The 25,578-nt window shown below is 38.3% G+C and overlaps 1 protein-coding gene across 3 annotated transcripts in view; it reads left to right on the top strand.

Moving 5' to 3' along the window:
• The window catches only part of rhbdf1b (rhomboid 5 homolog 1b (Drosophila)), a 29,436-nt gene extending 5,426 nt beyond the window's left edge, over positions 1-24,010 (top strand). The window contains exons 2-20 of one of the 3 annotated variants that reach the window (XM_057359276.1): positions 5,933-6,080; positions 6,236-6,378; positions 8,165-8,278; positions 12,564-12,777; positions 14,590-14,796; positions 15,482-15,604; positions 16,569-16,732; positions 16,874-16,928; positions 17,016-17,125; positions 17,558-17,669; positions 17,744-17,818; positions 20,045-20,206; positions 20,301-20,401; positions 20,490-20,553; positions 20,656-20,750; positions 20,964-21,039; positions 21,241-21,341; positions 21,486-21,639; positions 23,277-24,010. In XM_057359276.1, coding sequence (XP_057215259.1) covers positions 5,961-6,080; positions 6,236-6,378; positions 8,165-8,278; positions 12,564-12,777; positions 14,590-14,796; positions 15,482-15,604; positions 16,569-16,732; positions 16,874-16,928; positions 17,016-17,125; positions 17,558-17,669; positions 17,744-17,818; positions 20,045-20,206; positions 20,301-20,401; positions 20,490-20,553; positions 20,656-20,750; positions 20,964-21,039; positions 21,241-21,341; positions 21,486-21,639; positions 23,277-23,696 — 2,610 coding nt within the window. In that variant the 5' untranslated portion in view covers positions 5,933-5,960 and the 3' untranslated portion in view covers positions 23,697-24,010. Of the gene's footprint in view, positions 1-5,932; positions 6,081-6,235; positions 6,379-8,164; positions 8,279-12,563; positions 12,778-14,589; positions 14,797-15,481; positions 15,605-16,568; positions 16,733-16,873; positions 17,126-17,557; positions 17,670-17,743; positions 17,819-20,044; positions 20,207-20,300; positions 20,402-20,489; positions 20,554-20,655; positions 20,751-20,963; positions 21,040-21,240; positions 21,342-21,485; positions 21,640-23,276 lie in introns of all 3 variants that reach the window. The other 2 variants (XM_057359275.1, XM_057359277.1) reach the window with 2 other exon arrangements.
• Positions 24,011-25,578: the final 1,568 nt, after the last annotated feature.

The raw sequence follows: 25,578 nt of genomic DNA, 5'->3' as shown, positions 1-25,578 counted from the left end.
ACAATAAACCAACTTTTGTGAAGTAACATGAATGATCAAAAATGTTTATTGCTCACTAATGTCAAATTTGTGGTGTCTTCTGTTTTCTTCCTAAAGAAATGTAGGATAAGAACTGACTATTTGATCTTGTATGTCAGATGTTCATGAAATTTTCATTTTATTGTCTATTTCAAACCCTCGCACCATCTGCGTACAATTAAACATTTTCTTACAGTGTGATCCAACAGAGGAAGTGTTCATGTCACATTCACAGCTTGAAGATGCTTCATAATGAGCACCATTGTGAAAACAGCCTCTTGTTAGACAAAGGCGATGAACCACCCCGCAGATCTCAAATAGTCCCTTATTCAACACAATTTGCCCATCTGCTGGGCTACAGATAGAGAATTCAACGCACGCTGTGATTTGCTCTGAGAAGAACTGGTAAAAATCTTTCAAAGCACATTCTGCAGTGTAATCCTGGTGCAAGGCTTTGCCTGTTTGTTTCGTGTTTCTACATGTTGAAGGAAACTGGGATTGTGATTTACTGTATAAAAGAGAGCAGACGCTTAGGGGTCTGTTGTTCTTCGGGTGTGTTAGGCTCACATTTGAGAGAGTTATCTGGGAATTGAAATATCGGTTGACACAGACGGCTTTCTTTTAGTCGAGCTCTTGGCAGACTGACGCGAGTTACAGTAATAGAGACCAGACAGGTTTTTTTTAAGAAGTTGCAGCAAAAGGATTAAATGTTGCTTTGTCGTATAGCGGGTGCTGCGTGGCTTATGTTTGGATTAGGAACGTTTTATACCACGGTGTTGTCTTTTATGGTTTCGACTGGTTTTAATTCCTGGTTTGACACAAACCCCAGGACTCCCCAAGACTGACATTAGGATCAGTCTGTGTTGTGCGTCATTCAAGTTTTCTCATTGAAGTCCTTTCAATTTTGGCCTATAAAACAGTCTGCTCACAGTTGTGTCCGTGCCATTTGGAGAAAAACGTACTCCTCAGATTTGAAAGAGTGTCGCTCTAGCGGTTTATTTTCAACCTTTATAGTTCTGTCACCAGCCTATTAAATACAAAAAATCCCGCCAGACCAGCCACCAAAACCCTCTGTCTGCTTAACGTTTATTTAGAAGTTCATATTATTCTCAATTTGCTTCTTTGGCAGTTGCACAACTGAAGGGAATTTCCACAAGAAAATCGCTTTTTGCATGTAAAATATTTCAGTTCTCATCCAATCGTGATGTCGTGGAACCATTGTCTCCCGCAGAATAAATGAGCAACTTTATTAAGCAGAGCTTTGACATTTCCATCAAGAGCCAGTGAGAATATCTAACAGCCCAAATCAATACAGACAGCCCACACAGCGAGTCCTCTCTATTGGGAAATGCTCCAGGCAACCATCACCCTGGAAAGTATTTAAATGGAGATCACATGTTGCTTGGGCGTGCGCTGCTCAAGTCCACCTGGCTTGCGTCTGACACAACCGAGACAGAAAGATGTTTGTTGGCAGGTCAGATGTTGAATCCAACAAGTCTCTAACGGAGTCATTCAACACCTCTGCTTCTCACAGGGTGCATTCTGGGATCATCACCAATAACCAACAACCTGTCAGCACATTGATATCTAGAGACACTTATTCAGATGTTTCAAAGCAGCCTCATATTGAAACACTGCTCACTCAGTCATTGAGTTTTAATGGACTATTTTGGTCATTTGTATAGTCTGTTAAAAAGCTATAAATGTGTTTTTATTCATCACCATTTGAGTTTTTTCCTTTTCGGACCTCGTTTAAACTTTGCAGTTTAAATCAGCATGAATTGTCTGTTCCGACAACAAAACCAAAAAAATGGGTCTTCTCTGTGAAGCCGGTTGACTATGTATGGAAACCTAGTGAGGGACGGTCAACTGACGGATCAGCAGGTCAACTCTACATAAGTAGGCTGACCCATCACACAGAGGTCATCCGAGTCAGTTTACAATACTGAACCACTTGCCAATGAAATAAATGCCACAAAATAGTGCAGAACAGCCCTAGCAGCCCAGAGGCATGCAGCATTTCCCAGAATATGATGCGAGCGTTCTGCCCAGTGTCCTGCCAGAGCGGCAGTATGGCCTGCTAAAAATCCATTTTCATACATATTTATTTGGCTCCTAGAGATACTTGCAAGTTTGCTCAACATCAGTATGTTGCACTTATCATTAGGGTGTCGCTTATTAAGAGTCAAAATGACACGTCTGTTTTTTTATTTACAATGTGAAAAGAAATTAACTAATAAAATGAACAGTTAAACTTCTAATGCGAGGTTATGTTGACGTCAAAGGGACGAAAAAAATCCCAGATCAGATTCCTGTGGCTTCTTTATGTCTGTGTCTTCCCTCTTTTCTGAGAGGAACTATTGTGTCTATTGTTGATCATGGAATGAATTCCAGAGAAAACCATGAGCAGCCTATGAGACAGTCAGTCATGGGTTATTGTCCACTTAGTGGGAGAAGAGACACTTTCTGTAACCATTTTGACCCTCTACATTTCAGTTATTTAAGATATTTAAAGGGGAGTGTGTCATTTTCGCAACACTGGTGGTGTCACCAAATAGGTTTGCATAGTAATATGCAAAAGAGATGTTGTCTTAACCTTAGACAACTATTTTGATATTAGCACGTTGCAACGTGTTTGAAATAATTGTTTAGGGATAGTTACAATTGACACAGGAAGATTTTTCTTAATGTTTAACAAAAATCTAAAATAACATTTTAATAATAAATTGGATTTAAACCCATTTAGTGGCGCTACATTTATGTGCCCGAGTGTAAATGTAACATAACATACCCAATCAGCTAGCAGTGTGATTGATCAAGACCCATATCTGTCGTGGAGGACAGCTACTGCATTGAAGTACATTCTTCATAGAATTGTTTGTGTGAGAGAAAGCAGAGAAACAGCATCCATGCTCAGGAAGGAAGTGCTCTCCAAATGAGGTCATTCATCATTAGCCGACAACACACAGACATCTGCTGCCCAGTTCTGTCCACCAAAACCAACTCGGTGTCTCACTGGAACATCTGGGCCGATTCAAAACACCTCCCATGTCCTTTCCAACAGACCTCCCATATCAGAAATAGGAACTGCAGATTATGAAGGGGGGCAGTTTTATTTAGGAGAGAATGCAAAATGTTTGTGGCACTGACTGCTTCTGTGCATATTTGTGCTGTTTTGATTCTTGACTTATTTAGCAACAAATATAAAATATATTGTTCCCTCCAAATGTTTAATCAACAATAAAAGAAATACTAAGAATTAAACATTTCTTACTTAGAAAACAGACCGTATGTTAGACAGTGTTAGGCTGATAAATGTGTTGTGTAATAAATCACTGCGTTCTTGTTTGATGTGCGGTTATTGGCTAAAATGCTGTGGTCTTATTGATGCTTTTATTTGGTATTATTTAGTATATCTACAGTATTTATTTTACTGCCACAAGGATGCTTTTGATGTTTGAAAGAATAGAAAAGATCTGTCACAATCATTGAATGGTCTGTCAATCTGGTGTGGACTGAGCTTTGATGAATAAAGCAGAATAACAATATATATTGCTGTCAGTTTTTTGAAAGACAGGGCGTTTATTACATTAAAAGGGATAGTTTACTGAAAATAATTAATTCAATCTGATGTATAAATATAAAATCTGCCTTTCCTACTTGGAACAGGTGTTAGACAGCCTTTAAAAAAACTAGGGGGATTTGGGTAATTTGGGGTGACTTGCAAACCAGTAGATAAAACCTCAGCAAAGGTTTTTAGGTGCTCATATATAGAAAGTAAATTTACTGTGAAAAAAAGATTTTTGAAATATTACAGAAAAGACTGCAAATTTACAGGACAAACACGTCATTTTTTACATGAAAAAAAATATTTTATGGTATTACAGGATTTTTTTCTTACAATTTAATATTTTAAGTTTTTCATGTTGATATGTTTTATCTCCTCTAGTGTCCTGTGTTTGCATGATGCTAACAACTCTGAACAGAAAGAAAGCCTAGCCTTGTAGTTAGCATTTATGTTACTGGATTTAAAGAGTAAATATTCCTTGATTTTTAAGGTCCTGTTTTGGTTTATGTAGTGTCCAACAATAAGTAGTTTACGTACATACAAGGTGTAAAAACACTATTATTTTGTTATAATAGGCAGTTTTTCTTACCTTACTTCTTGACTGACTCTCAAATGATTAGTTCGCCGAATCATCCGTCTAATGCCAGCCTACTCTGATCTGATTGGTCAGATGGTCTAGTCTGCTGTGATTGGTCTACCGCGAATGAAGCTCAGGAGCCACAGTGTTTGGGGAAGAAGAGTGAAGTTTTCGCAGGCAGTCCTAGCAAAACGTAGGCGGAGACTATATGTGGTGACTTAAATCCGTTGCGGTTCGTGAAGGCTAGGGCACGACTCGTTTTCGTGATTCAGAGTCGACTCCCTTTTTTCCGAGCCAATAACTTTGTTATTCATTCACCTTCGGCTTAACATCTTGGCAGACTGTTTACATTCACACACGGCAACATTACACACTGCATGAAATGTCATTTTCATGATCTCGTAATATGTACTCTCTGTAAATCTGCAGAGTTCATCTAATGTTATTTTTCTGAAGTGGTTCTTAGTCAATTACTGTGGTTAAAGTTGGTTTTATCACTAGTGTAGTATGCACTAAAAATCTGCCATTTTTGCTGTATTTTTTGCTGTAAGTTGTATGTAAGAGTGTGTATCTGTGACCTGTATATGGAACGATAAAGCCAAATGATGGAGTAGTTCTGGGAAATGTGGTGCAAATTGTTGGTTTCATTTTGGTTTGTTAGGGTCACTGCTAACCTTTTGTCCAAACCTGAAATTTCTACGACCACATTTAATGTGTTTGTTTGGATAAAATGTGGTCTGCAGTAGGATGTCGTAGAATTTTCTCCACAGAGTGTTATTTAAAGGATTATGTTAACTTTCTGTAAAAATAAGTTCCGTGGTTTTCATAAGCAAAAAGACAAAAATATGAGCTAGCTAGTCATTGATAGTGGCTATGTTATGAGGAGGACAATAGTGAGTCAAATAGTGCTTGCTGGCTTTGGCTGATGCATCAGGACCGTTGGTGTTTGGAGAAGTCAATGGGTTCAATAATAATCGTCAGTCTCTAGACACTATTCAGTCCCAATCTTTTTTAATTCAGAACACTGAAAACAGGCTTTGATTTGTCCTGTGACCATCAGCCACATTGAAAGTTTTTTAACTTGGCTTCCTGTTCATGGGCACACAAAAGATTTGGAAACTTTAAATAATTTTTTAAGGATTTTGTCAAGTCCCTGGCTCCGGTTTAGCTTGCAAGGATTGTGTGATATACAATATGTATTTGAAAAAATAAATGCATACATTTATTTGAATAGTAAATGTATACATATCCTTTGGGAGTCTTTTAATACAAAGTTTACAATAAATGATGAAAATGGTAGAATTTGCATCCTCTAGTGGAGGTGTTAGGTAATGCACTTCTAGTAAATTTCACACAGGTATTCATATTTTATATTTTTATAAAATTTATTATTATTATTTACATTTATATATATATATTTTTTTTTAATTTACATTTATATTATATTATGTCCATAGAAGGTTCTGCATAGGGTTTTATTTCTGCATCCAATTCTAAAAGCAAATTCAGTCAGTGTTTAAAAGGGGGAGTGAAATATCTTAAGCGCCCACTATCAGTCCCAGTAGCTGAAAAGCAATCGTAGTTTTACTGCGATAGAAGAAGCACATCGCTGTCTCAGCAATGTACCATCAGGTCACAGCAACCAGATGGAAATGCAGATTATTGCTGGCACGGCGTGTGTCTTACATAAGCCAGCACTGTTGCGTGTATTGTTCACCCATATCTTGTATATGTGTGATTAAGTTTTTTGACCCTATTTGATGTTGCAGCTGACTGGCAAGTGGAGGGGCGGCAGACATGGCCGACGCTGAGGATGAGAGCAAGAGCAGCAGCCTGAGGAGGAAAAAACCACCCTGGCTCAGAGTGGACGTCCCTAGCACTCTGAACTCTACGGAAGAACACAATAATTTTCTCCAGGTAGACAGCAGTTTATGCTGAACATATGTGAACATGTTGTCTACCAATAACCAGTTAAATCCCAGAAAGTTTAGATCTGAAAATATACAGCTGTCTTGTATGCTCTTTAGTTGTGGTCCTCTGAATAAATGTTTCAATATTTTCATGTCCTACAGCCCGTCATGCGTAACAGCTTGTATCTGCGCAGTGCCAGTGTACCCACTGAGAACATCCAGCTCAGATGCCCGCCAGTCGACCCCAATGCCTACCGAAGACCCTCGGTCCTGCGCAAATCCTCCATCTCTCAAACCATCAAGAGGTAAGATCTATAAACTCTTACAGAAACTACTGCAGTTTTTAGGTTTCCCCCACACATTCCATGTCTTCTGTTGGTTGGAAAAATAGGTAGTCCTGCCCAAAACTCATGCCATTGGTTGGCTGGTTGGGATTAAAAAATAGCAATATTTTGATGGCACCACAGATCCAAAATGCTTATACTTTTGATAGAAATCAATACATAAATGTCTATTTGTGCATATTATATTTCTCTTATTTAGGCCAATGGTCTTAAATGGTGTATGTCTGTTGATGTACACTACCGTTTTACGTCGTAGTGACCTGTGCAATGTTTTGTAGTGTTGGGTATTTTGTTTGGCTGTTTATCCCCTTTGTTGATTTTCTTTTTTTTTGTATATTTTTTATTTCTTTTCCAAAAAACAACAACAACACAAAAACAGGAGCATCCTACATCCAGAGTATAGGCATTTCACAATACGAAAATAATAATAATAATCATCATAATGATAATAATAATTAAAAATGTAATAAATAAAAATTAAATATGTATATGTATAAATACACATAATGTAAGAATAATAATAATAACTAAATACATAAGCTTTTGAGTTGGGAACACATGTATACACTCGTACGATAAATATAGCGTTTTGTATTGATCACAAATTACACCATACTCATACACCCATACTAGTGCAAAACATAACATTTTCGTGTCTAAACAAAACAGTGATTGAACATGCAAAATTTCAACAAAAAAAATTTTTTTTTAAAGGATAATAATAATAATAATGATAATAGCTATAATAATAATAATAATATGATAATACAAAATAATTAAATACAACCTACACAGAGAAGTCGGAACATCTCCCTCCCGGAACCATCCCAAGACCCAAAAAGCTACTAGTTGAGGCGTTCTATCTATATGATTCCAAATATTTAGATGTTATGAGAATACTTTCTCAACACTATAAGCATGACACAGTCAAAACACACAGGGCACACATGTATCCTTACCTAGTGACTCCTTTAATTATAACTCAAGGTTACCAATCAATAATTTTATTGGATTCCATATCTTCCCTTTGTTGATTTTCACTTTAGCTCAGTATATTAGAGTTCAAACAGGTCAAGCAGCTGGCACAACAGCAAATGTGTGTGTAAAGCTGAATGCTTAGTAAACCCAGCCGTTTCATATTTGTCTTGTTTCAGTGTGGTTTTCATGCCAGGGAGATAAACTCACTTTATAAGTAATTGTGCTTTGTTGCATTAATATGAGGAGAGGAGATTAATTTAAATTTGGAGAAAGACATATTTTAGAGCAAGATTATGGGTTCAATTCACAGGGAACAATCAGATGATAAAATATATACCTGCAGTGTAAATTGCTTTAGATAAAAATTGTGTGCCAAATGCATAAATGCAAGTGAACTGAATAAAACTCAATAAGCATTAGTAGCCAACTTTTGTTTAAACGTGTGTTTGGTTTTAGACTCTTGGGCAGTAACAAGCGCTTTTTATTTTAATTTCTATTTCTTGATGTAAGTCTTTCACTGCAGCTACACTGAGACACAACAATAAATCATGCTAATATTCCTCTGCTTTCTAACTGCATGTGTGCCTCATATTTCTACTAGTATAATATATGGCCTGTCTTCTTTATTTACTTGTTCACCTGCTTTCTGAAATAAACATACACCTGTGAACTTTCTGAACTTTCTGAACTAATTGTCTTTATCTCATCTGTAACTAAACTTCTCCTATTTCCTCTTTCTTTTCCATGTTTTCTCATTCCCCACACCAAGTCCCACAGGGAAGAGGGTTCGCTTTGAGCAGATGAGCGCCATACTGGTTAAAGGCCAGTGTTTCTCACGGCTCGAGCCCCCCAGACGTCAGTCACTGCCCCAAATTGTCCTCAGGTACTGTAGAACCAATAGAAATAACCAATAGAAATCTAAATTAATTTAAAAGCAGTTTTTACTGTATGCACCCATTCTGTAGGGTATGTAATTTCATTTTTAAGCATTTGAAAAGTTAAAACTGTTTGTAAGTGTAGTTATCTTAAAAACTAATTTTAATCAAAATCTGGTTCGCATTAATTCTCTCTGTAACCTAGAATTAAACAAACTTGTTATTCTATCCAACACAATCACAAAGCAATTTGTAACTACTTTTTGAGCAGGGTATATATACTGTATATATATATATGGTCACACTTTATTTCAAGGTCCAATTCTCGCTATTAACAAACCATTAACTATGACTTTTGCCTCAATAAACTCCTAATTTGGTGCTTATTAATAGTTAGTATGATAGTTGTTAGGTTTAGGTATTGGGTTGAATTAGGGATGCAGAATATGGTCATGCAGAACATGTGCTTTATAAGTACTAATAAACAACCAGCATGCTAATAATACTGTATTCATGCTAATAAGCAACCTGTAAATATACTTATATTACTGTATATTATAGGTTATAATAAGGTTGTTCACAAATGGAAATGTTCACAGTAAAAAAAAAAAACGTAATAATTTACGGTAAAAAGATTTTTAAGTTGAATCAAATTAGCTTTATGAGTCATTTAAACTGAAATATTGAACTCACTTAAAAAATCGATTTGTGAAATCAGTTCAATATAATTAAGTTCAATTGACTCATAAAGCTAATTTGATTTAACCTAAAAACTTAAGGCAGCAGAAATTGGTGACATTTTTTTACTGGGTGGACAGGGAGAGGGTTTTGAGTTCTGATAGTACATCAAACTAAACAGAACAAGAAATATTCAGTTTACCACATCTTAACCCCTTTTATTATTTTTTCATCTAGTTAACCCATTCATTCATAAAAAAATCACTGCCCCCGTGCCATTTAAAAAAATACAAACCACGAAACCACAACTATATATGCTCCGACACCCATTCTTTTCGTTAATACACAAGCCACTCCCTGAGCCTTCGTAATTCTTCAATTGGTTTTTAAAGAATGTCACGTCATACATCCCCTACTCAAACATGAAAGAGAGACCTATTCTTCCTCTCTACACACAAAAACGGAAGAGCATCAAAGCCCTCCCATCTGTCTCTAAGGCTTGGGCTGGTTTTAAAGTTAATCATCTGATAGTGTATTGGCTTTGGAGTCCACCGTGAGTCTACCATCAAAGGAATATCTGAGGGAGAAGAACATGTCATGGCAGAAAGTATTATTATTCACAATAGAAACAACATTGCCTTCAGTATGTTGGCCTCTTTTGTCTAGTTTTGTCAACCCAGGCGCCGGTTGTGACTCATGCCATATTAATGCAAACTTTGTTCTGGACACGTCTGTTGTCACCTTCACAGTGTAGAAGATTGGGCTTCTGACTTTGGAGATCTTTTTGGGCGATGAGTTGGATAGACGGGTCTTGTTGTTTTAGTCAGGTGCATTGATTTGAACTGTTTTCATGTCAGAATTACTATAATTGTGAGTTTGGATGGGTTTTAAAGGGGTGATATGACAGGGCTAAAACGAATATTATCGTTTGTTTTGGATGTAATGCAATGTGTATACACGATTTAAGGTTCAAAAACGCTGTATTTTCCACATACCGTGCATGTTTATATCTCCTCTTTGCCCCGCCTCTCTGAAACGCGCAGATTTTTTACAAAGCTCATCGCTCTGAAAAGCGAGGTGTGTTATGATTGGCCAGTTAACCAGCGAGTAGTGATTGGTCGTATACTGCAAGCGTGTGACGAAAATGTAACGCCTCTTACCATATTTGGAACATCAAGTTCCAAAGCAATTTTACTGACAGGTACGTCCACCTTACTTGCGTATACATTTGGGCGGTCTTAGTCAAATCATACCACAAACTGACGTAGATTTGTGGGGGTGTGGTTACACGAGGCGTTTCAGGCAGGTCTGGGTGAGCATTCGCTTTTAGATAGAATGCATCTTTTGTTCCCACACTTTAATTTTTGCAATTTTACGTGTCTAATACATGCATGGGCAACTTATAACACACCAAAGACACAGAAAAACATGTACTGTATTCGCGCCATATGACCCCTTTAAGGCTCACATCTTTGTTGAACTGAAAATTACAAGTTAGAATCTTGGAATTTTCTAAAGGTTTGACTAAGCTGTTGTGATGTAATGGAAAAAGAACCAAATTGGCACTGAAATAACATGTTTGATATGTCTATGGACACCGTTATCCAAACTTGTTTGTTTCCCTGGGCACTGACAATATTTCTGGACATATCATTGCTTTATTTCAAAGTAATTGTCTGTTTAAAACTGTAGCATTTGTCCTGTATATTTCGAGGTGGACTTGTAACATCTCTCTAATTTACCATTATGCTTATTTATTATATTTTATACATTAATTAAAAACAAAAGACAAATAACAAAACCATCTGACTGTTTATTTGGAACTGTGGAAAATGACTATCAACAAGAACAAACACGTATCTATAAACATTATGTAGACAACATTTTCGTTGGGCTTCCTGTCAGTGACTGACATCACATGTACACCTGAAATCAGCGTGCTTAAACTTCTCATGTTGCGGCACGTCCTTCTACACTGTCCTTCTTCATTCAGTCAGATGAGCTTGTAACAGAGAGAGAGATGGAGTTTGTTGGACTTTGGGATCCTGTGTTTTTGTTGAAGTATATCGTGATTCTTTAGACTCATGCGCTATGTCATGACAAGAAAAGAAAATATTTCAGGATATATATTTGTTGCCTCTCCACATCAGGGATGACGTTTCTCGCCTCCTGGTATGAGTTAGACAGGTAGGTAAATCCAGTGATGTTGCTTGCGACGGTTTGATATTTTTTTGACAAATATCAAAGCTGGCTGATTTGTAAAATACATTGAAGTGCAATGAGGTTTTAGATTAGCTGTGGGGTTTGCAGCAGTTTAAACCAAGCAAGCCATGTTTTATGAAGGTGAATTGATGTGGTTAAGTTTGTATGTAAAGTGTTTGTACTTTTTTTGAGTACATGGTATGTATTTGAAATCAGGTAGGTCCTCTTTTGTAGAGTCTGTATTACATTGACTTACGTCCTGTCTGCTCTATCTATTCAAGTTTATGGGTTATTATTATGCGGCTGCCTGAAATGCTTGATTTTGGTCAGTTGGTGCATAAATAAATTTGATTGTGTCCATGGCATCCCATTGCTGCGCTCATTCTTGTCTTATAGGCTGTAAAATAACTATTTAAACCTGATTCAATAATACACATACATTTATCAATTACTATAACTGTCTGTGCAATTATTAAGATAACGTCCACATATCCAAATAATTTTTTCATGTCATTTCAATATCATTGATTTCAACAGCAAATGTTGATAAAATGAACTGAAAAACAAGAAACACAAATCCTTGCACCATCCTTTTTTCATCTCTGCTGCCTTAAAAGGCCTCTTCTCAGCTGGCTTTCCTTGTAGTGATGCAGAGTCATACTCTGTTATTACTATACACGCTTTACTCTAAACACTGCCGGTTTCTCGCTGTACTCCCACCATTTACACACACTTCAAACACTCAGAGAAAGAGACGTGTAGAGAGAAGGAGAAGGAGAAAGAGAGAGAGAGAGAGAGAGAGAGAGAGAGAGAGAGAGAGAGAGAGAGAGAGAGAGAGAGATACTTACAGATTGTCACTCTGCATGCATTAGCTAACATGACCTAACAATGAACAACACCTCTACATCATTTATTAATCTAGTTCATATCAAATTCAGTTGACATTTTTTTAATAAAAAATATTAACTGTTAACATTAGTTAATGCACAATGAACTAACATGAATTACTGTATTGACTATGGTAGTCAATGGGTGTTGAGATCTGTTTGGTTATAAGCATTATTCCAAAAATCTTTCTCTGTGTTCATCAGAACAAAGAAATGTATACAGATTTGGAACAACTCGAAGGTGAGTAAATGATGACAGAACTTTCATTTTTGGGTGAAGTATCTCTTTAAGTAAAGTCTTACCGTTTGTTCAATCTCTAACACACTGTTTAAGAGTTACACTTGTTTGTGATTGACCACAGATTTGAGTCATGAGACTGAGTACTCATGGTTTGTTCTGACTCTTTATTGTCTAAATGGTTTTTTTCCTGCTTTTCCATTATTCCTGAGGGCCTGTTACTTTGTATGCTTGGTGTGGTATAACTGATGCATTACGCCTAATGAATCAGTGCTGCTTTAACTGCAGGGGCACAGCAGACTGGTTCGGGGTCAGCAATGACGTGGATGCCACACAGAAATGGCAGCGCAAGAGCCTGCGGCACTGCACCCAGCGCTACGGCAAGCTCAAGCCGCAGGTGATCCTTGAAATGGACCTTCCCAGTCAAGACAATCTCTCCATCACCAGTACAGAGACCCCTCCTCCTCTATATGTCCCACCCGCTCAACATGGCATGCAGAGGGTAGGCTGTTTTTACATATGGACAGATTCAGTGTGACTCCATTTCTGTTTACACCAATGAGTGTCGGAAAGCACATTTTAACAAACACGCAGTAGATTTAAAGGAACAGTTCACCTAAAAATGGACATTGGTCATCGGTTACTCATCTAGATGTCCAAGCTGCCTTGTATACAGCCGTGAAAAATTAAGAAATCATTCCAAACTTTCCTTAAATCAACATTTCTAGATGTATTGTGGCTGTCGGTACACGATCCGGGATGCCTGCACGATCCGTCCGCGCATGCGCATAATGACGTAGTAGGTAATTCTGTTTAGCGACGACACTGCACGATCTGTTCCACGCTTGAGCACCTTTGTACCGCGACTTTCACTACTGTCCACCTCTGGTCTCATGTCACTTCTGTGTGCACACTATGCGTTGAAATACTCTGTAACGTTTCCCCAGACTTGTTTGTAGTTCTTTCTTCATGTGCAGATAGTCTAGGCGGAAATGCATATTATGTTCCTTATTGTGTTCTGTAAACAGCATTGAAGGGATTATTCCTCATTTAGATTATATAGATAGATATATTAGCCTATATATAGACCCATACTAATACAAAATGAGTCGATTTAAAGTTAACTAATATTAGCAGCTTTTAATAAAAACCGTCTTTGACAATACTACTGACCTCAGATCGAAACACAGCAAGTTAAGTAGGCCTAATGCCATGCAGCAATGAATCGCAAAGGGGAGTATGGAGGAAACTGAAGGTTTGCAGTGACAGACTCTCAAGACTCAGACTTTATTCCACATGTAACCAAAATCGTGTATGTTCATGTAACAACTCCTTTATTATTTTGGATTGGCAACCACGTAAACACATCGTAATGCATAGCGTAAGCTACATTTTAAAACATCAAAATAGACCCGCCATGAACTGTTAAATGAAAAACACGATGCAGCCTACAAAAATATGCCGCCAGTTGTGCCGTCTGGCCGTCAAGTGTTTCATCGCATGCTTGATACCAATAGTGTAGGGAAACCGTGACGTTGTTTACTACGTCATTATGCGCATGCGTGGACGGATCGTGCAGGCATCCCGGATCGTGTACCGACAGTGGCCATTCCACTCCAGTGTATGTTGAATTTCAACAAAATCCAACCTCAGGAGTGACATAACGTCATCCAACAGCAATGCGAAAGACTGACAAGACACATGGAAACTGATAAAAATAACAGGTTATCACATAAAAAAAATATTTTTGCACTTTTCCAAAATACATGTACAAATATTACTGTTGTATTGCTTAAAAGTGAATATGAACTTGTTTTCTTTGCAGTATTTGAGGTCTGAAAAAATAACAGAGCATATTTTCTGTTATTTTAACCTGTTTCTCCAGTTTTCAAATAGAAGCAATATTTCGATTGAAATTTGGCAGAAATATTCTTAGTAGTTCACAGAATCAAATAAATATAAGTTGATATGGTCTCTTGATTTTTTTCCGCGGTTGAACAAAATAAGGAGAAAGAAAAAAATAAAGCAGTAGTTAATACAACTTCTGAACAGAATTTTCATTCTTCTGAACTATCCCTTTAATGGCCATTTAACATTACCACTTTATATAAAATGCTCATAGAGCCACTCTTCTACCTGAAACCAGAAAAACAACTTTGTTTTCACAAACTTCTGACATCCATACACATAAATATTTACTCATCTGCTTTTGCACTCTAAAGACATCTCACAGTTTAAACACACAACTTGTAATACACACAGGGCTGGAAGAGACACACTTGAATGATCGTGACTCATTCTTTGGTCTCTGCAGATTGTGGACCCGCTGGCTCGGGGCAGAGCGTTCCGTAACACAGAGGAAGTGGACGGCCTCAGCGTACCACAGACCCCCATCCCCCCGTGCGCCGCCTCCCTCTGCTCCTTCACCAGCTCCCGTTCCGGCTTCAATCGACCTCCCCGGAGACGCAAGCGCGAGTCCGTTGCCAAAATGAGCTTCAGAGCCGCTGCAGCTCTGATGAAGGTACATCCAGAAATACCGACCACTCTCTTTCTCCACCTGTGCTGTCCATCTCAGAGCACAAGTTAAATGCATTCAACATTTAGATGATTTAAACAGAGCTAAACATGACCAGAAAAAACAAAACAAATCAAAGGCAGATAAGAACAAATAACAGGATTTTAAACCTTTTAAGTCAATACTCATTGTGACGTAAATGTCACAGTAAGAGAGCAGCGGGCTTCCAATAAACCAGCCGCAGTGACTATCATACTTCAGATTACTTTGGAGGCTCACTTGGACGTCCTCGTAACAAACAATAAATATTACGCTCGCTCAGATAATCTGTTATGTAAATGTTTATCTCTGGCTTGACCTGTTGGCCTGGGATTTGGCCTACTTTCATTTAGTTCCTCTGCCCAGATGACCAGCCCATAGGTTTGGATCAGTGCTGACAGATGACCGTGATAGAATGTTCAGCTGTCGGTCAGATAGAATATCTTAGAGCCGGTTCAGGTATCCCTTCTCGTCCACGGAACAACGGCACAGTTGGATTGAAAAGGACAATTCATCTTTCTTACCCATTGTTGCACATGTTCACAGATGTTACATTTTTTATTTGTTTAATGAACGTTGATGGTTATTGTATGGGTGAGGATGATGATAAAGAATTATAACTGATGATGATGATTGTTGCTGGGGGTTTTAGGGACGCTCTTTGCGGGAAAGTACCTTTAGACTAGTTCACCGGCGCAGCTTTGCCACAGCAAGTTTCTTGGATGAGGACACTGTGGATTTTCCAGATGAACTGGACACGTCATTCTTTGCCAAGGTAAAGACAACTGCAGAAACATGTCATTACAATGATTTTATACATCTCAATGCTGCCACCTAGAGGTTGGTATAAAGACATCAAGCTGTTTAAATTGTTGTCCAAGTAATTTAGATTTAAAGTTATTTTTAAAATTAGTATTTTGTTTATTTATTCACCCTCATTTTGTTCAAAACCTGTATATGACTATTTCTTCTGTGGAGCACAAAAGAAGAGATGTTGAGAAATGTCTCAGTGTCCATACAATGACAATAAGGGCCAATGTTGTTTGGTTACTAACATTCTTCAAAATATCTTCTTTTGTGTTCTGCAGAAGAAAGAAAGTCATGTTTAAAATTACATGAGGGTGAATAAATGATGAAAGTACAGTATTTCTGAAAAAAATGTTAGTGACCCTCAGACAAGTAATGACAGACAACAAGTCTTTTTGGGATAAACATTGTCGCATTCCACACTTAAAGGAACACTTTACCCAGAAATGAAAACTCTGTCATCCTTTATTCACCCTCAAAATGTTCCAAATCTTTATACATTTCTTTGTTCTGATGGACACAGAGAAAGATATTTGGAAGAATGGTTATAACCAAACAGATCTTGGCCACCACTGACTACCATAGTAGGAAAAATAACTTTATAAATGTATTTGTTCTGTTGAACACAAAAGAAGATATTTTGAAGAATTTAGGAAAGCAAACAGTTCTGGGACACTTTTGACCACGTAATTTTTCCTACTATGATAGTCAATGGTGGACAAGAACTGTTTGGTTACAAGCATTCTTGCAAATATCTTTCTCTGTGTTCATAGGAACAAAGACATTTATACAAGAAACAAGAAAAAATATACTAGTATTTGCCAGTAAGGAAAATATACATAAAACATTAATATATAATGATAAGCAGTTTCGCATCTCAAATAAATGATTAAGAACTTGGTTTTATTTCTGAGCTTATTGTGTCCCTTCAGGATGGTATTCCTCATGAAGAGCTGTCCACATACGCAGATGAGGTGTTCGAATTGCCTTCTGAGGCCGTCATTAAAGAAACTGATGGAAGCACAGTGGCAGATGAGAGGGATCTGACAGGAAGTGCCCTAGATAAGACAGCACTAGAGAGGAGTCATCTGATGCTGTGAGTCACACATGCACTTGCTTACTAACAACACAACACACGTGCACTTTTATAAAGAGCTACACACAAGATTCTTCTAGTGAACTTTTCCTCTATAAAGCTCCGCTGTCTGTCCGTCCATCTCATTCTCCTCATATACAGGCCTCTTGAGCGGGGCTGGCGTAAGGGAAAGGATGGCTCTCTGGTTCAGCCTAAGGTACGTTTACGACAGGAAGTGGTGAGCGTTAGCGGGCAGCGCCGTGGACAGCGTATAACCGTGCCTGTTAAAAAACTCTTCGCAAAGGAGAAGCGACCGTATGGGCTGGGCATGGTGGGCCGGCTGACCAACCGCACCTACCGTAAACGCATCGACAGTTATGTGAAGAGACAAATAGAAGATATGAATGACCACAGGTAACGCCAACACTGCGTTATGGGTTCCTTTAATAATGCTGTTAAAGGGATAGTTCACTTAAAAAATGTCATTATTTACTCACTCCCATGTCATGCCAAACCTGTGTGACTTTCTTTCTTCTGCAGAACACAAAATAAGATATTTTGAAGGTTGATAAGCAAACAACATTGGCCCCCATTGATGGACACAAAACCACTGAGACATTTCTCAAAATAACTTCTTTTGTGTTCTACAGAAGTAAGAGTCAGACAGGTTTTATAAACGCTTCACAAACTCTGAGGGAAGTTGTATTTCAGATCTCTAATGAACAGTTAACGATAAAAGCATTTCTTCCTTCACACACAGTGCTTTCAGAATAATTGCTTGTTTCAGGTACTGAATTATAGGTTTTCTAGTACAGCATGATGAATTAGTGTTCTTTCATCACACAGGCCTTTCTTCACTTACTGGATCACCTTTGTTCATTTGCTGATTACCATCTTGGCAGTTTGCATCTATGGCATCGCGCCTGTGGGCTTTTCACAACACGAGACCGTAGATTCTGTAAGCGATGCTGAATGTTTTGTTACAGTGTCTTTGTGCTCAGTTTGGTGTGTAACAGATTATATCTGTTGCAGGTCTTACGAAATAAAGGAGTTTACGAAAACGTCAAGTTTGTGCAGCAGGAAAACTTTTGGGTTGGACCAAGCTCGGTGAATATATTTACAATATTTATCACCTGTAATGTCATTGCATATGGCAACTATGGCTACTATATAAATAAAAATACAATATAAAAATGTTGTAGCATCAAGATATTGGGTTAAATGATGTATATCACTGTTTTTTTTCTATTTATTACTATAGTCGTCTCTGTATCATACAGACGTGCTCAAATTTGTTGGCACCCTTACAGCTCATTGAAATAATGCTTCATTCCTCCTGAAGAGTGATGAAATTAAAAGCGATTGTATACTTGCATGCCTTTGGTATGTCATCGAATAAAGCAAAGAAGCTGTGGAAACAAGATGAATTAATGCTTACAGTATTCTACAAGATATTCTAAAATGGCCTGGACACATTTGTTGGTACCCCTTAGAAAAGATAATACATATTTGGATTATAGTGATATTTCAAACTAATTAGTTTCTTTAATTAGTATCACACATGTATCCAATATTGTAATCAGTCATTCAGCCTATTTAAACGGAGAAAAGTAGTCACGGTGCTGTTTGGTATCATCGTGTGCACCACACTGAACATGGACCAGAGAAAGCAAAGGATAGAGTTGTTTGAGGAGCTCAGAAAGAAAATAATAGACAAGCATGGTAAAGGTAAAGACTATAAGACCATCTCCAAGCAGCTCGATGTTCCTGTGACAATAGTTGCAAATCTTATTCCATGGAATTGTAGCCAACCTCCCTGGGCGCGGGAGAGGAAAATCGACCCCAGATTGAACAGAAGGATAGTGCGAATGGTAGAAAAAGAACCAAGGATAACTGCCAAAGAGATACATCTGTCGCTTTTTGAGCATGGAAGAAGACCCAGGAGGACTCCACTTTTGAAAGAAAAACATAAAAAAGCCAGACTTGAATTTGTTCAAATTCATATTGACAAGCCACAATCCTTCTGGGAGAATGTCCTTCGGACAGATGAGTCAAAACTGGAGCTTTTTGGCAAGTCACATCACCTCTATGTTCACAGATGAAAAAATCAAGCTTTCAAAGACCACCACACCTACAGTGAAACATGGAGGAGGCTCGGTTATGTTTTGGGGCTGGTATGCTGCGTCTGGCACAGGTTGCCTTGAATCTGTGCAGGACACAATGAAATCTCAAGACTATCAAGGCATTCTGGAGCGAAACGTACTGCCCAGTGTCAGAAAGTTCTGTCTCAGTCGCAGGTCATGGGTCCTCCAACAGGATAAAGACCCAAAACACACAGCTAAAATCACCCAAGAATGGATAAGACCAAAACATTGGACTATTCTGAAGTGGCCTTCTATGAGTCCTGATCTGAATCCCATGGAACATCTATGGAAAGAGCTGAAACTTGCAGTCTGGAGAAGGCACCCATCAAACCTGAGACTGCTGGAGCAGTTTGCTCAGGAAGAGTGGGCCAAACTACCTGTTAACAGGTGCAGAAGTCTCATTGAGAGCTACAGAAAACCTTTGCTTGCAGAGATTGCCTCTAAAGGTTGTGCAACAAAATATTAGGTTAGGGGTCCCATCATTTTTGTCCATGACATTTTCATTTGTTTTATTATTTACAATATTACGTTGAATAAAAAATCAAAAGCAAAGTCTGATTTCTATTAAATATGGAATAATCAATGGTGGATGGCAATTACTTTTGTCAGTTTCAAGTTATTTCAGAGAAAATTGTGCATTCTTCGTTTTTTGTGGCGGGGTACCAACAAATTTGTGCACGTCTGTAATTATGCAAAATTTAAAGGGACAGTTCACCCAAAAATGAACATTCTGTCATTATTTTCTCACCCTCAAGTTGTTCCAAATCTGTATACATTTCTTTGTTCTGATAAACACAAAGAAAGATATTTGGAAGAATGCTTGTAACCCAACAGTTCTTGGTCACCATTGACTACCACAGTAGGACAAATGACAATGGTAGTCAACAGTGCCCCCAAAACTGTTTGCTTTCTTACGTTCTTCAAAATATCTTCGTTTGTGCCCAACAGAACAGAGATATTTAAACGAAAATCCTACGATGGTAGTCAATGGTGGCCAAGAACTGTTTGGTTACAAGCATTCTTCCAAATATCTTTTTCTGTATTCATCAGAACAAAGACATTTACACAGATTTGGAACAACCTGAGGGTGAGTAAATGAAGAATTCTCATTTTTGGGTGAACTGTTCCTTTAACTTGTTACAAGTCATTCAGACTGCTTTTAAGACCATTTCTTCTGATTGGCCTGCAGGAGGCGCTCATTCACCTCGGGGCCAAGTTCTCACCCTGCATGCGGCAGGATCAGGAGGTGCATGAGCTCATTCAGGAAAAAAAGCAGAGCGAGCGTCACTCGGCGTGCTGCGTCCGCAACGACCAATCGGGCTGCGTGCAGACCTCGCAGGAGGAGTGCTCAGTCAGTTCCTGCACCTTACCTCACCGTCGTCATGACACATATCTTGACCTGTTTTCATACAAATGACCTGTTGCTTCAATTTGCATGTCCTCAGAGCACACTGGCATTATGGGTAAAGTGGCCTCAGAACCCAAGTGCTCCATATCTGGAAGAAAAAGAGCGTCAATATGGCTCTGTATGCCATCAAGACCCCAGGTACAACACTTATACTTCTCTCTCTGTTTTTTACCCATCAACACTGTTTATCAATAAATGATTTTATTTCACACGTTTATGATGTTAGGATTTGTCTAGAGCCCGCCTCTGTGACTCCTCACGAGTGGCCTGATGACATCACCAAGTGGCCAGTGAGTATGATGCAGAGACTTCTCGTGTTTCTCGACCAGCAGTCACAACTTTTAAGTGTATTACATCATTCTGTACTCCTATACGCTGTGTTCTCCTCTCAGGTGTGCACCAGGTACAGCACAGCGAATCACACTAACCTGCCACACATTGACTGTGTCATCACTGGCAGACCCTGCTGCATCGGTACCAAAGGAAGGTGAGAACCCACAGTCACCCGTTACGTGAAGCCACCATTAGTAACCTCATTCTTGTGACACACTCTCTGGATTCTGTTTAAAAGAATAGTTCACCCCAAAATGAGAGCAACATCACCTCTAGATGCTGCTAAAAACTACACACAAGCGCACCTTTAACTTGGGCCAGGCAACAGACTGTATAAATCCAATAAATGTGACTTCTTTTTGAACAGGTGTGAGATCATATCAAGAGAGTACTGTAACTTTATGAAAGGGTACTTCCACGAGGAGGCAACGCTCTGTTCCCAGGTCAGTAAGAATATATTTTTATTGCATAGAGGTAGTTTTTTTCAAATGATAGTGCATTAGTGCAATGTGTTATTTTACAAACCGCCAGCAGGGGGTGTAAAGCGCTGCCAGCAGCTCTTGCATACAAACCTTCAGACTCAAAATTGAATTAGTATTTTATGACTAAAGCTCATTATCATGATAAGCGCTTGCCTCTTTCAGGTTCATTGCATGGATGATGTGTGTGGCCTCCTGCCTTTCCTTAACCCAGAGATCCCAGACCAGTTCTATCGGCTGTGGCTCTCTCTCTTCCTGCACGCTGGGTGAGTAGGTGTGATTCGGCACAGGGGGTCCAGTGTCAATTACAGTTTTACGATATATATGAAATGCCGTGTCAGATTACCGAATGCATGGTTTACAAAGGTGAAGCTGTGCTTGATTAAACCGCTTCCTGGTTTTCTCTGCAGGATCCTGCACTGTCTGGTTTCTGTGTGCTTCCAAATGACCATTCTGAGGGATTTGGAGAAGCTAGCAGGCTGGCTGAGAATCTCCATCATCTACATCCTCAGTGGGATTACAAGCAACCTCGCCAGTGCCATCTTTCTGCCATACAGAGCTGAGGTACAGGAGGATTACAGCTTCATTAGTCCAGATCAGAGATGCCAGCTGAAGTCCAGAATCTTCAGCTGGCAGGCAGCAGGCCAGATCCAGACGCTTAAAAGACCCAATGAAAAAAAAGTGGAGATGTGGGGTTTTCAGTCGTTTGGTGGCTTTGAAGCCACCTGTATGTATTCTTAAAATTTGACTAAATAAGTGGCTGTCTCAAAATTGCATAGCTCAATTTGTGCTCAAATACTTTTGGGACCAGGGGTCTATTTCCTCTCTAAATGAGAGATGTGAAGAAAGAAAGAAATGTAGCCTATTATTTTTGTACACTTAATGTTCATTTCCGTTATTCCTATGCAAACTGAAATAGTCAAATAGCAGATCTTAAAAAATTATTTCACATTACAATTGAAGTCATCATTTACTCACCCTCTTGTCATTTCAAACCTGTATGACTTTCTTTCTTTCTTCCACAGAACACAAAAGAAGATATTTTGAAGAATGTTGTTAACTGGCATCCTTTCACTTGCATTGGTTTTGTGTCCATACTGTACAATAGAAGTGAATGCAGTGCTGTTCAGTTACCAACTTTCCTTAAAATATCTTCTTTTGTGTTCTGTGGAAGAAAGTAAGTCAAACAGGTTTGAAAATGACAAGAGGGTGAGTAAATGATGACAAAATGTTCATTTTTGGTACAATATCAGTTTAAAAGTAGTTAATTTATTAATTACCTGTCTTTACCTGTTGAACCTGTCATGTTGTAAAAATATGAATATGAAACACATGAATGTGAATTAACATTTTTTATAGTTACTGTAAAAAGTATTATTCCCCCCCACACACACACACACTGCAAAAGATGAATTTCTTATTAAATATTATATATATGCATTCTTGTTTTCCGTTTAATCATGATAGTTTATCATTTTCAAGTCTCTTTTTCTGGATAAATAAATAAAGGAATCAGGGAGTTTATGCTTAAAAACATCTGCCAATGGGGTAGAAAAAACTTGAATTAAGTTTTACTTATTAAATTTTTTATGTATTTAATTTAAGTACTAATTTTCTTACCCCATTGGCAGATATTTGAATTTTTTAAGCAAGGTATTTTTTTCAGAAAACAAGAGCTACCCTGCAAAGAAATGAACTTCTTACAAAGCATTTCTAGCCTACAAATATCTAAAAAAAAACAAGAGACATTTATCTCTCATATGAAAATATAAAAAATATATGAAAAATAAGTATATTTATTTTTAATTCAAACAAAACAATCCGCCAATGCGGCAAGAGAAATAAGCTTTATTATTTTGAACTTTTTCTTAAATAACTAAATCAATAAAACATAAAACACCAGGATATCTTAGGTCAAGTAAATGTATCTTGATTTAAGAATTTTTAGACGTTTGTACTAGAAAACAAAAATAAATCTTTGTAAGAAATTCATTTTTTGCAGTGTAATATCTTCATCCAGATTCCAGATTCAAGTTTTTTTCAAATATTTGTACTTGAAAACAAGACAAAAGTTGCGAATTCATTTTTTCCAATGTGCAATCAGTTAAACATCTTGATGGATTAACACTAGAGTAACTGTCAATCTATATAAAGCATGTAAGTAAAACCTCCTTCTTCCTATATTCTTCTTCTGACGACAGGTGGGTCCTGCAGGTTCTCAGTTTGGCATCTTGGCGTGTCTGTTCGTGGAGCTGTTCCAGAGCTGGCCGATCCTGGCACGACCGTGGAGAGCCTTCGCCAAGCTCTCATGCGTAGTGCTCTTTCTCTTCGCTTTCGGCATGCTTCCCTGGATCGATAACTTCGCCCACATCTGCGGATTCATCTCAGGCTTCTTCCTCTCCTTCGCCTTCCTGCCCTACATCAGCTTTGGGCGCATGGACATGTACCGCAAACGCGTGCAGATCCTTGTGGCGCTCTCGCTTTTCCTGGGCATCTTCTCCGGCTTCGTCGTGCTCTTCTACGTGTACCCAATTAAGTGCGAGTGGTGCGAGCTTCTCACATGCATTCCGTTGACGGACAAGTTCTGTGAGAAGTACGACCTCAATGCACACATCCACTGAGGCCTTGAAGAATGGAGGGCGTTCGATTCTGAACTTTTCTTTTACTTGCAACAATCGACATTGGAAACCTTTTAAAATACGTTTTTATTGTTTTTTATGTCATAAAAAAAGACCTCCCCAGGAGGGAAGGATTATTCCGACAGTGCCTTCTCAGTCTATACCAACTACTGCCATAGCTTTCAGATTGGAGCACTTTTAAGTCAGACCTGTATGTGTAGGGCTACTACATTGTTGTTTAATACTCGGTAGTGTTTTAGCTACCAGCACGCTTGTAATACAGAATACAATGTGAACAAATGAAGTCTACGCTCTTTTTTTGTCTTCCACTTTTGATAAAAATAATAATGGCTCCATTCCATATCCTACTGAGCTGCCTACATAGGCAGCATGTTGCAGTGTCATAGGTGTGGATAGACTTTGTTTTGAAACAGAGCCATAATAAATAGGAAAACATGCATTAAAAAAGTGCATTAAAAACATTTATATCATCAGATCAACATCAAAAAGTATGCACAACATATCTAGTAACATACAAAAGAATATCATTTACGTTCCCCAAAAAGCGCGGATTTCCAAAACCGAGGCCCCAACACGTGCACGTGTGTTCTTCAGAGACCCGCATGCGTTTGCATACTCATCTCAACCCTCTTTGACAGACAGAAGAGAGGCACAGATGATTGGTCCTGATCTCAGAGCAGCTCTTTGTGCTGTAAGTGTGTGGGGGAGGTTTGCGCGTGGTTAGCGTGTACCGCGCCGCCAGCCATCAGCCTGAAGGATCTGCGAGAGTCTGGAGAGCACATCAGCGCATTAATGGAGCTCCATCTTCACGGTCCAACGTCTCTCTCTTCCACCTCTTTTAAAAAAACAAGACAAGAAGGCTCCTCTATTGTGAGCTATGCTAATTAAAAGGCTCCCATCCCCCGTTTCCTTAATGTAGTATACACAACACAGCAAACCCTGCGTTAGTTTAGCCGAGATGGTAATTAAAAGCGAGCTAATGAATGTGTGCGCTGGCCTCCAGTCTGCAGCAGTCACTCAAGTGCTCTTCTGTCGCCGTTCACTGATCTGTGAGCAGTGCCGCTGTGGCATCGAGTCTAAGATCTTTTACAAGGATCGAGGCCCAGCATTCCATGCAGTCATAGTGCGTTTTGTGTTATTAAAGGAATAGTTCCTTCAAAAAATGACAGTTTTTCATGTAGTGAGCGCTTTCTTTCTTTTGTGGACAGAACGATAAATAAGCTATACTCTTGTATTCTTAATAGCTGTGTCACAATATCAAGACAGTATTGTCAATAACCGCAATTTTAAAAAGCAGTCAATATCATGATAATTCTACACATATGATAATAGGCTAATAAATAGCCATTTAAAGTTTTACCTTAAAAGCCACAATGGTTACAACCTCTTTGCCTCACTTTATTTTGATTGTGATTCATTTGCGAAACAAAATAACCAAAAATAATACTGACTGTTAGCATTTTTTTCAACAAAGTTTTCAAATATTTTTCCAACTAACTTTCAACAGATATGGTGATAATATCATCATATCAAGGAATTATTTTGGTTACAATAAACATGTAGTCAAAATAGGATATCGTGAATGTCCTACATGATATTTACAGGTGTGTCTTGCAATGTTTGGGTCAGGAGTCTTTGACAAAATTAAGTTTAAATTGCTTGATGAAGATTCATGAGTGCGATGTAATTTGTAAAAATGTATTGAATTTAAATGTTAAGCTTGTGGCTGGTGTGGGACGTCTCCCTTAACTTTTACCTTAGTAAAACGGTAGCCTACACTGTAAAATTACAGGGTTTTTTTACAGTGTAGGCTACCTTTTTACTAAGGTAAAATGTCAAAAACTGTAAAATTACAGGAAAAGAC

Source organism: Triplophysa rosa, linkage group LG18 (assembly GCF_024868665.1).
Source record: "Triplophysa rosa linkage group LG18, Trosa_1v2, whole genome shotgun sequence".
NCBI lineage: Eukaryota > Metazoa > Chordata > Actinopteri > Cypriniformes > Nemacheilidae > Triplophysa > Triplophysa rosa.
The sequence above is the reverse complement of the archived record's forward strand: the minus strand, read 5'-3'. Positions and strand labels throughout refer to the sequence as shown.